Below are 10,812 nucleotides of genomic sequence, written 5' to 3' on the forward strand. Positions count from 1 at the left end.
TTATTTTTATCTCCAGTTTATTTTTTTAGACTAAGAGCAGAGTATGAAAGTCACAGCCAAAGCACTTGAAAAAGGCCCAGGAGGATGGGTGGGGACCACATAGGGTGAGCAGGGCAAGGTCCTGGGAGATGGTTCCCAGCTCAGGGCTGGAAGGGAGGGGGCGTTGTTGTCTCACGGTCTCCAAAAGTGTCTGTGCGTTGCATAGGTCCTGTCTTCACAGAAGACAAAAGAGGGGCCAGGGGGTCCCCCTGGGTGTAGGGGGCCTAGCCTGGTGGGGAAGGGTCTGAAGCTGGAAGGGGAAGTCGAGGAAGGTCAGGGGGTTCAGGAGGGAGAGTGATCTGTCTGTCTGTACATTATATATAGAGATATAGAGTCTGTACATGCCTGCCTGGCACCCCAATGCCCACCCCTTTCCATCTTTGTCCACTGCCCGCCCCCCAGGGGTGTCTACTTGTAAACTCGGATTTGATCCAAACCACAATCCTGGAAGTGGGAGTAGGGGGAGGAGGACGTGCTTATTGCTGTAAACAGGGGAAGGGGCAGCGGGTGGTGCTACCCTCTCACCCATCTAGTCCCCTCCCCATGTTCTGCCCCTGGAGGAGAGCAATGGGGGTGCCTCCCACGCTTCGATTTGCTCTCTCTGGAGGCATATTTGTCTCTCTGCGGGGACAAAGAGGGAGGGCACCAGGAGTCAGGGAAAGGTACCTGGGGGCAGGGAGTCCTGAGCGCTGCCCTTTATGGCCCCCAAGTTTGGTACCGAACATTACCAGGGCCACAAGGCCACCTGGGACCCATGGCTGTCCCTGTGCCTGGTTCCACTACAGTGCCCTACCTGGGGGGAGAGGGCAGAGGAGGTGGGCACAGATATATGGTGTAGACCCCTCACTTCCAGCCACGGGAGGAGGGGTCTAGGCCCCACAGCTAGGCTTCCCTTGGAGAGGCCAAAAGCTCCCTGTTCTTTCCCAGCCCGTCCCATCTCTCTCTGCCAACGGAGGAGGCAAAGCTAGGAGGCCAAGAGTGTCATGAGGAAGAAGGCGATGCCCACAGCCAGGGGCAGGTGTTCCCGTTTGGGGCTGGTCCCGCTGATGCTCTTCTCAAGCTTGGGCACCTGGGGGTTCTCTCCCTCAAAGTCTTCTGTGGACAGATGAATAGACAGACTGGTGAGGGCTGGGTTGCGCGCCGGGGCGGGAGCTCGCGGCAGCGGCAGCAGCGGTGGAGCTGGGGACGTGGCCACCCACGGGGATAGGCAGGGTCAGTGCCCCCAGGAGAAGGCATGCGAGATGAGCAGGCACCGGGGAGGGGGCTGCGGTTCCAGCAGTGGCCACCAGAGGGCGCTGCGCAGACTCACCCAGCACGTTGATCTTCACATTGGGGCCCATGGTGAACTGGGGGAGAGTGGGGACCGGCTTCTCCCCGGAGTGCGATGCTGCGGGGTGGGGTGCGGGTGGGGAGAGAGGAGGGGAGAGTCAGGGCCAGGATCCCCTCCCCCTGCTACAGCTGGGGAGCAAGGCCCCCTCGCCTGTGCCCTCCGCCCCCACCCCCAGGAAGCCAGGAGAGCCCCAAAGCAGGGGAGCCAAGGTTGGGGGCGCGGCTCGGAGCCGCTTATACTCACTGGAGGCGCAGCAGACGAACACCTTCATCCTCAGACACTTCCAGTGCAGGTTGTGGGTGGGCGTGGCTGCGGAGGAGACTGGGCCTGAGTCACTTTCGCCCAATTTGTGCCCTGTGCCCTCACTCAGAAGATCTCACTCTCTCCAAACTGCTCCCCTGGGGCAATCTCCTTCAGTACTCCCTCTACCCTTTGGCCACTGGTCCCTGTGCATCCACCTTCAGCCCTAGAAGCCCCTTTGGTCCCACCCCTCGAGAAACTCTCACTCCTGAGGTCCCGACCCTGGAATGGCCCTCACAGAAACAGTGACTCTCTGCGGCCCAAACTTGGGCCTGTCACCAAACCCCTCTCTTAGCCTCACGACTAAGTTTTAGCTGGAGCTAAAACTCAGAGGCCCCGGTGCCCGTGCCTCTTGCTGGGCAGCCCTCTCGGCAGCCGCGTCGGCCCGCCCGGGACCCGCCCTCCACCCCCCGGCTGTCACTCAGACACTAACTTTTAGGCCCCGCCCCGTCTGTCACTCACAGATGTAGTAGTACTCGTGGCCGGCGTGGAACTCGTAGCCCAGCGAGAAGGCGCTGTAGCGCTGGAACTTCTCCGAGAACTTGATGGGGCTGTGGGGGGCGTGCGGCCGGTTGCATTCCCAGCGCTTGAAGCCCTGGCTGGCGTTGCAGGTGCGGTAGCCGCTGCGGCTCACCATGTACAGCACGTACTGCTCCGCCCCGCCTCCGGGCCCCGGCCCCGCCCCGGGGCCCACCCCCGAGCTGTTGTAGTGCGGGCAGTAAATATCCAGGTAATCGTTCACATTCACCTGGACGGTGTAGCCCTCTCGCCGCAGGCTGTGGGGAAAAGGAAGCGGGTCAGAGAGAAGAAACCCCAAAGCCAATCCGCTTTGCACCTCACCGCTCCGCAGACCTTCCCTAGGGTCCCCGAGCCTCCCGACTTTCCCTCCGAGCTTCCTCTCTTCACAGCCCCTGTCTCTGTCCCCAGGGCCCTAGTGCCGCCGGTCCCTCAACTATCCTTCCGTGCCCTCTCCTTCTTGGCCTGTCTTTCTCCTGGTGGCCACCAGAGGGTAGCAAAGGCGCAGGGAAGCCCGGCCTGCCTCCAAAGAAAAAGGCGAGGGAGAGGGGCGGAGGGAAGGGAGCGTACGCTGTGGTTGCCACAGAAACGGCGCAGGCCCCAGCGACTCCCAGACCCAGGCCCGGATTTCCTTCGTCCATCCCCCATAATTCACCAGCCGGGAGGAGGGATGGAAGGGATGGAAGCGTAGGGTGAAAGTGGGAGGGATCCCTCCCGAGAGACACACACCCTCCCTCGCTTCTCCCAGCATGCTTCCCTGCCGCTGCCAGTCCACCCCCAAGGCCAGTCCGACAGGACTTGCCCTCACATACGCATGTATGGCGGCTTCATGCATATACATGCATAAGTTCTATGGCACACACACAAATATGTCCACCGTCTACTCATGGGCGGCATACACACAGAAATCTAGGTTGTATGTGTGCTGGCCCACATGCCAGTCTTGGTGACCCCAGCAATCTCAGGCTTTCTCCTTGCTCTCCCCACACTATGGTATCACTGGCCTTTGTGCCTTGAGTCCCCTGACCTCCACCCTAAGGCCATGGACAATTAGGTCCCCAGTAATCTGACACTACAGATCAGGGAGCTAAGGGACTGGGCACCAAGGCTCCACGTGGCATCTTGCCAACCAGCCATAACTTCTGTCTCATTATGCACCTCCCTCCTCAACCTGGGCACCACTGCCCCCCTGAATGATGCTAGGCAGAGCAGTGGGCATAGTGCCTAGACAAGATGGCTGTGCCTCTTACATCCCTGATCCCTCTTTGGGACAGAGAAGCAGATGCTGGGTCCCTTGTAATCCCCACCTGCCTTGCTAGTCACCATCAAAGTGTTGGTTTTAACGTCCTGGATAGTGGCACTGAGTGGTGTGGGTATGGGAGAAACCTCTGAATGGAGAAGGAAACCTGGAGAAGGGGGTAGGATTTTCCTCTAATTTCCTTGGGGTAAGAATGCACACATCTTGGCAGAGAGAGGGGAATATGGTGGACACAGGAAGGCATGGGGTATTTGGCAAAATGTCAAACCACTGGGGTCCCTAATCCCTGGGAACTCCCTGAAGGGAAGGACTGGCTCCCCATGTCACCAGGCACCACCCATTTCCACAAACAGTAATTAGGTCCATTAAGGAAATGAGCTGAGCTTGGAGGCCTCTGCCTGGGGTGGGGCTTTGAGGGTCCCTCCCCACTTTACCCTACCTTCCTGGCTTTGCCTGTGCTGCCCCCTCCACAAGCACCCCCTTATAAGCCTGGCAGTGAGGCAGACAGATGAGAGCCGGTGTTTTGGCACCCCAGTAAGAATGGGCACAGCCTTCTTGAGTCATGAGGAATGCCACCAGCCCCACTCGGTTCCCATGGGAGTAATGGGTCATTCAGGCCCCTCCCTGGCCCCAGCACTGAGGTGGGCAGGAGTCTTGGCCTGGGGTACTGGGAGCAGGAAAACAGGTTAGACCAGGCCTGGCACCAAGCTGCCACCCCAGGCTTGCCTGTCCATCCTCAACCCCACAGTCTCCTGTTCCTCCCCTCAGGCTTTGGGGAGGGGGCTGCCAGCAGTAAGGATGCCAGGCCTGGAGCAGCTGCACAGCCACACTGGGGCTTCTGTCCTTGAGCCTCGCCCATGTTTCCAGTCTCACTCTGAAGGAGCCCTTCCCTGCTGCACCGCCCAGTTCCCCCTGCAACACACCCCATTCCAGAAGGAAGTAAGCCAACTCTGCAGGTATTCCTACAGGTAACTCAGTTTCCTCAACAGGGCAGGACTAGCCTTATAAAAAGGTTGCTGGGTGACCACAAATGAAGAGAAGCCACCTTTTACCTATCCCTGTGCTGGGTAGCAGAAACAGTCCCTGAAATGACCCTAAAGCTGGGCATGTGAGAGAAAGACCTGCTAAGGGGGTGGCTGTGCCCAGTTGAAGCACAGGGGCAATGGGACAGAAGGGCTGGGTGCCAGGAATCCCCAGCCGCAATGCCTGGGAGACCCAACGTGTCTGCTTGGCTTGGGCGCTTTAATTGAATCTGTCATCCTCGCTGGCCCTGGCAGTGGAGAGGTGCCTCTAGGTCCCAGCGAAGCTCTGCAGCTAACCCCGCCTCCAGGGCCGCACCCCCCACCCCAGGGGTGGTGGAGGTGGAGGTGGGCTGGGAGCTGGGGACTGGGTTGTGCCCTGCCCCTTCATACAGTTCTCTTATTCTTCTTCTACTTCATCCCTTACTAAACTCTCACCTCTCTTGCAGAAAGGCAAATGGCGACACACCCCATCTGTAGTGGGGGGCCCCTCACCCCGTTATTTCGGTCTCTCCCGACTCTCACAGCCCGGGAAGCGCATCCCGACCCCTCTCTTTCACTCCTTCAGTGCCCCGCCTGCCCCTGCCTGGCCCCACTGAGCCCTGAGTATCTGCGGAGGGGGGCGGAGGAGGAGCAGGGAAGGAGCAAACCTCTCCCCCCGGGGCAATTAGGGGTGGATAAACAGGGTGTCTAACAAGACCAGGGTGTAGGGAAAGGATCCCAAGGGGCCCTGAACTTGTTAAATCCCTGACCCCAGCCTTAGACGCACGGATGCAGAGTTACGGGAATGGAGCAAGGGTGTAAAGACACCGGGCCCGGGTTCTTCTTCCCTCCAGCGCGCGCCCCCGAGGCTGCGCGCCGCCCGCTCCAGCAGGCGAGGCCGCACCACGTGTGTGCGGCGTGGGGTCCGCGCGCCCGGCCTTTGCGGGGGGTGGTGGTGGTGGCGGGAACGCTCGCGGGGCAGCGCGTGCACGCTTACACCCTCGCGCCCCTCAGACGCCCTCGGCCTTGGCGCCGCGCCTGTGCGGGTCTTGCCATCCTAGGTCCAGGCCCCGGGCTTTCCCGAGCAGCGTCGGGTGGGGGAGACTCAGCGCGCCCGACACCCCCGCCCCTCCTCCTTGCGACAGCCGCGGCGACGGCGGCGAAGGTTTATTGATCTGCAGCGGCGGAGAGGAGCGAGAGACCCGCCGAAAGCGAGACACACAGAGACCGAGTGAGAGCGGAGACTAACAGAGACCAGATTCACTGAGAGGGGAAGGGAAGGAAGACACAGCGAGAGGGGAAGCCAGAAACCAAGAGGGGGACGGAAGAGAACAGGAACTGAGTCTGGGAGGACCCCAGAGACACAGAGGCCAGAGAGGCCCACAGACAGCGGAGATGGAGACAGAGACGCAAAGGAGAGAATCAGGGACACAGAAGGGTGCAGGGCAGAGACTCGGTGACTGGAAAGACCATCGGGCACATAGTAGAGCCTCAATAAATATTTGTTGAATGAATGTATGAATGAAAGAGATCAGCAACAGAAACATTTCAGAGATAAAGAGACAGGTAGAGAGACAGCTAGAGAAAGATGTTCCTGAGGCTTCTTGATACAGGGGAGGATACCAACACCCTGCTCAGTTCTGCAAAGAAATGAAGCACAGGCCAGGGGGCATATACTTGGCCATCAGTCGCCTCCCTCCAAATTCAATTCCCGGCTTAGGGGACTCTTCGACCTCACATTCTCAGGCATCCCTCCAGTATAGTGCCCCATCCTAGTTTCTGGGCCAGGTTGGGAACAGTTCTCACCTATTTCAGAGGACTAAACGGAAAGGCTAAGTCCGGGGCAGAGGGCTGGGTCGCGGTGGTTGTGCAGGGCAATGCCCCCAGGTCTGTCAAAGGAGGCCGCTGCACGTGTCCCACCAGCACCCTCCCACGTGACCCCCAGGAGGCGGGGTCGCAAGACCCTCCCCACGTGACCCCAAGGGGCCAAGACCCTCCGCTCGCGACAGGAGGTGGGAGCCAGGAGCTCGGCTCACGTGACTGGGGGGAGGGGGCTCGGGAGCCTGTGGCTCGGCCCGGCCCCGCCCCCAGCTCCCCGGCCCTTCCACTCTCGGCTCCGGAGCACGTCGCTCTCACGATTTATGGGGCCGCGGCTGCCGCAGTGAGGGAGCCGGGGAGCCCGGGCGCAGCGGCAACAAAGGCCCGGGAAGCGAGGCGGGGGCGGCGGCAGCCTCCTGGCCGGGTGCGCGCCCCCTCCTACCTCTGCCGGTCCAGGCCCGCACCGGAGTGGAGAGGACAGAAAGGAGGCTCCCAGAACCCGGGCTCCTCCACCCCCTCCCAGAGCTTTCACCTGCGCCCAGGTGTATGCGGGGGAGGGGAACCTGATCAACACCCACCCCGGAAGGCTATTCCCACACCCCCCACCCCCACCCCCGGCTCTGGCGTCCCCTAAGAACGCTGAGGTGCTCCAAGGGTGGCGAGGAACCCGAGGCCCCTCACCTGCGAGCTCTCTACTCCCTGCCAGACTCTAGCGGGGCGGGGGGCGGACGTGTGAGTCTAGGGGAAGGGATGAGCTAGATAGAGCAGGGGAGTCAACCCCCAGCGCCCCCCGGAGTTCTTGGAGTCCCGCTCCGGGGGGGAGGGGCCACATACCCACCCCCGAGGTTTCCATGGGAAGCGAGAGGGGGGCGTCGTTGGCTCATCCCCACCCCCAGTCTGACACTCCGGGCGCGAGAAGGGAGAGAGGGGGAGGCGCGGAGCCCCAAACAACAAAGAGCGGAGCGGCGGGCGGCAGCCCCTCCCCCGGGAGGTTGGGGGTCGAGGCCGCCCGGCCCTCCTGGTCCCCTCCCCTTGGGTCTCGTCATTTGCTCTCTAGTTGCCCCCCGGGGTGGGGAGCCAGAGGCAGTGCTGCCGCCACCACCCGGGCAGGTGTGACAGTGACCCCCGCGTCCCCAGGGATCCCCCCCTACCAACACACGGACACACACTGAGGTGGCCGGGGTGACAGACACGGCGGCTAGGTGGGGAGGAGAAGACAAGGGCAGCAAGGACTGAGCAGAATGAAGACCCGGCCCCGCAGCCAGCACCCGGCCGCCGCGCCACACACCCCGGGAAACCACACGGCCTCCCTGACACCCGCCCAGACCGCGGCGGCGCCAACAGCCACCCCAGCCCAGACGCGGCGGGCCACGCGGACACCGGCCGCAGCCCCTTCCCCGACCCACAGCCCGCTCCCACCCCCAGACGATCGCCGACGCAGACACACAAATCACACACTCAGACACACACGCACACTGACAGCCGCGCACGCCCGCTCACACTTGGAACCATACGCCGTCCCCAGGCCCGGCGTGTGTGTGCGTGTGTGACACGCCGACATCTCCCTGCCTCCTTCCCTCTCGCCGGTACCCCACGTTCCCATCTTAACCAAGCAGCACTCCCAGGGCCCCCCAACTCGGCGACCCAGCCCCAGCTCACCCCAGCCGGGTTTATCCACACAACCAGGACAACCTATTCGCCTTGGTTCTGGGGAGGTGCTCAGTCGCACTCCCTGCCTCAGCTCTGGATCCCACTTTTAAAAGCAGGAGTCCTAGACAGAACCCCTGGAAACACTCATGGCCGAAAACAGGTCATTCCTGGGCCCCCAAATGTAGCGGCCTATCCTCAGCACACTGGTACCCCCAAACGCCAACCCAGCTAAAGGGAATGAAGATGGGGGGACTATGGGACAGGGGCACGCTGTTCCAGTGGTGGGTGTGGAGAGAAGCCAAGATGGGGTGGGGGGCCCCTCCAGCAGCCACCTCCGCACGGCCCGAGCGCTCCTTACTATACCCCAGCAGCTTCTCTCACACACCCCAGAGTTTCATAGACGCCCACAGAGTGCGTCCCTCTCTCCCCTAGCTCCCAGCCCCCAGCTCTGGTCTCCCAGGACTCCCACCCTGGTCTCTCCCAGGACTTCCCGGGCCCACCAGCTCCTCCCGTCACCGACATCGGACGCACCGACTCCCAGGGCCCCCGACTTACTGCTGGTTGGAGCTGTTCCAGTACACCGCATGCCGGTTTCCCAGCGCTCCCCCAGGCCCCTGGGCCAGCAGCGGCAGCAGCGGCACGGGCACAAGCAGCAGCAGCAGCAGCAGCGGAGCCGCCGCCATCCCCGGAGCCGCCGCCGCCGCCGCCCCCCGACTGAGCCCCGCGCTCCCGGCTTCTCCGCTTCCCAGCTCCCTGCCGCCGCCGCCGCCGGCCCCCAGCCTTAGGCCACGCCCCCAGCCCTTCCCTCCGCCCTCCTGGGCGCGCCCCCGAAGCCCCGCCCCTGGCGCGCTCTCGCCAGGTCCTGTCCCGTTCCGTTCGGGAGCGCGCGGCGCGTGGGAGGTGGGACCCGTACTGCCCCCTTGGGAATGACCGGCGCGCGCCTCGCCTTTCCCTCCTAGGTTCAGTTTGCTACAGCTGGTCCTGGGCCATTTGCTCCCCAGGCTGGCGTTCCCAGAAGGATTTGGGAGCCCAAGATACGGATCTCCATCTCACACGGAGGAGACCTGAGAGGAAGCTGGGGGTCTAGGACCTCTTAATAAGTTGGACTAGACCCCCTTCTTTCCTGAACAACCTGGCCCTTGGCTCCCTCCATGTCCCTTTTGCCGTGTGTATGAAGCAGGTGGGCACAGAAGGGTGATGGGGAAGTCCTCAGCTGGCATCAAGGACCTGACAGCTGGTGACCTGAAGTCCCCAGCTGAGCCTGAGGCTTGCTTTTCTTGGAGGTGGAATAAAAGAGCTCGGGCCCCCAGAATGTCAATACTGGGTGCTGGGAGGGACTTCCTTGGCCCAGGGCCCAAGGTGCAGGCCCAAGGGCTAAGAGTCAGCTAGAGCAAAGCAGACTTTCCTGGAACACCTACAAAAGATTCAGCCCTCACACTCAGGCAGGGCCTGCTCCCAGTGCAGCCAGTGGTGTCCCTGGGCATTCTCCCTCCTACTCACATAGACGCTGCCCCTGAAGGCAGGAGACAGAGCACCTTGTGTCTCAGCTCTCACCACAGTCATTGTCCTCACAGTGACACCCATGTGCACACGCATGTGCCCGCGCGTGCGCACTCACACACACACACACACACACACGCACACACACGCACACACATACATATTCAGGAAAAAGGCACTGACACCCAGAGGCAGAGGACATAGAAACAGGCACTTGACACACAGACACCCCTCAAAGACACACACTGCTAAAGGTACTGTTAGACACTAGAGAGCTGTAGAAACATAGGGACTTAGACACATAGAGACATAGAAGCACACACCCATACACAGACACACACACAGTGACTCTCACACACAAACCCACACACATCCTCTGACACACACACAGTTCCCTGCTCTCCTCCTCTCTCTTCTTTTCCTAGGAAGTAGAATTCAGGGAAAGAGTCCAGAATCCAGACCTGGGGGAGTCCACTCCTTTTCTCTCCTCTTTTGGAGAGGCCTAGACTAGGAGTGACCAGGCCGAACCAAGCCTGACTGGGTTGTCCAAGCCAACCACCTGTGCCTAGGGAGACAGGCATGATTCTGTTTTGCTCCTGTGCTTCAGGAGAGAGAACATACAGGCACCCTCCATCTGCTTATCCTCGGCAGGACAGGTCCTGACCACAAGTCTGCCTCAGGTGCTGGGTTTGGGGGAGGGGCAGTGCCATCTAGAATAGGCTCTGTGTCTAGCTGCTGCCAGGCAAGAGCAGGCTCTGTTCTCTCTGGGCTCCTCTCCACCCCAGGAGATCTCTTCTCCCTTCTCAGGAGCCAGAAAATAAATTAGGCCTCTTGGGGTGGCAGTGGGGGACTTTGCAAACAGCTTTCCCTCCCCCCAGACTCTTAATCCCCAGGAAGATTTATTTCACCCAAATGATGCTAACCTGCCTACTCCAGATGCCACAGATCCCAGCCCCCTCTCCTCCTACCCATACTCCCTGCTCCACAAGGTAGGCTTCTCTCTGTAGGGCCCACAGCTGGCAGAGAGGCTGCCTGTATTCATAGTGAGTGGGAGCTTGCTGGTTTGGTCTAAGGCTTTAGATTCCATTTTAGAAAACCTATGTCCTTCTTTCTAGAATCTGGGTCCTGCTTAAGAATTCTGGCCCTTTTCTATAGGGCCCAGATACTTCTTTTTAGAATCTAGCACCCCTACACCCACCCTCTAGTAATAACTGAGCCCTTCTCTCTAGACTCTGGAGCCCTCTCCATAGGATCTAAGCAGCTCTCTTCATGGGGTCTAAGCCTCTGGTTTTAAGTTGAGATACTCTCTATAGGGCCTAGGCCTGTGTCCATGTGATCCGGTGCTCTGTCTACCTGGGCCTCTGTCCACAAGGCTGCTAGCTGATTTGGGCCTTTGTGTG

At 60.9% G+C, this 10,812-nt stretch overlaps 1 protein-coding gene across 2 annotated transcripts; it reads right to left on the minus strand.

The window, feature by feature from the left end:
• Nucleotides 1–8,700, minus strand: EFNA3 (ephrin A3). 2 transcript variants are annotated; one of them, XM_069478656.1, is made up of 5 exons: nucleotides 8,468–8,700; nucleotides 2,132–2,445; nucleotides 1,613–1,678; nucleotides 1,349–1,426; nucleotides 1–1,134 (listed from the first exon to the last, which is right to left on the minus strand). In XM_069478656.1, the coding sequence occupies exons 1-5, from the start codon at nucleotides 8,593–8,595 to the stop codon at nucleotides 1,004–1,006; spliced, it is 717 nt and encodes a 238-aa protein (XP_069334757.1). In that variant the 5' UTR covers nucleotides 8,596–8,700; the 3' UTR covers nucleotides 1–1,003. The 2 variants fall into 2 exon arrangements, with proteins under 2 accessions (XP_069334757.1, XP_069334758.1); XM_069478657.1 differs by lacking the exon at nucleotides 1,349–1,426 and having other exon boundaries at nucleotides 34–1,134; nucleotides 8,468–8,595.
• Nucleotides 8,701–10,812: the final 2,112 nt, after the last annotated feature.

The sequence above is a fragment of the Eulemur rufifrons genome, chromosome 8 (assembly GCF_041146395.1).
Source record: "Eulemur rufifrons isolate Redbay chromosome 8, OSU_ERuf_1, whole genome shotgun sequence".
In the NCBI taxonomy this organism is placed as follows: Eukaryota; Metazoa; Chordata; class Mammalia; order Primates; family Lemuridae; genus Eulemur; species Eulemur rufifrons.

What these genes read in the sequence shown, in the direction of transcription:
- EFNA3 (XM_069478656.1), bottom strand. Translation starts at nt 8,595, where the DNA reads ATGGCGGCGGCTCCGCTGCTGCTGCTGCTGCTGCTTGTGCCCGTGCCG. An exon ending in GTTCGTCTGCTGCGCCTCCA is followed by an intron (nt 1,427 to 1,612) that starts GTGAGTATAAGC and finishes CCCACCCCGCAG; the next exon opens with CATCGCACTCCGGGGAGAAG. An exon ending in TGTGAAGATCAACGTGCTGG is followed by an intron (nt 1,135 to 1,348) that starts GTGAGTCTGCGC and finishes ATCTGTCCACAG; the next exon opens with AAGACTTTGAGGGAGAGAAC.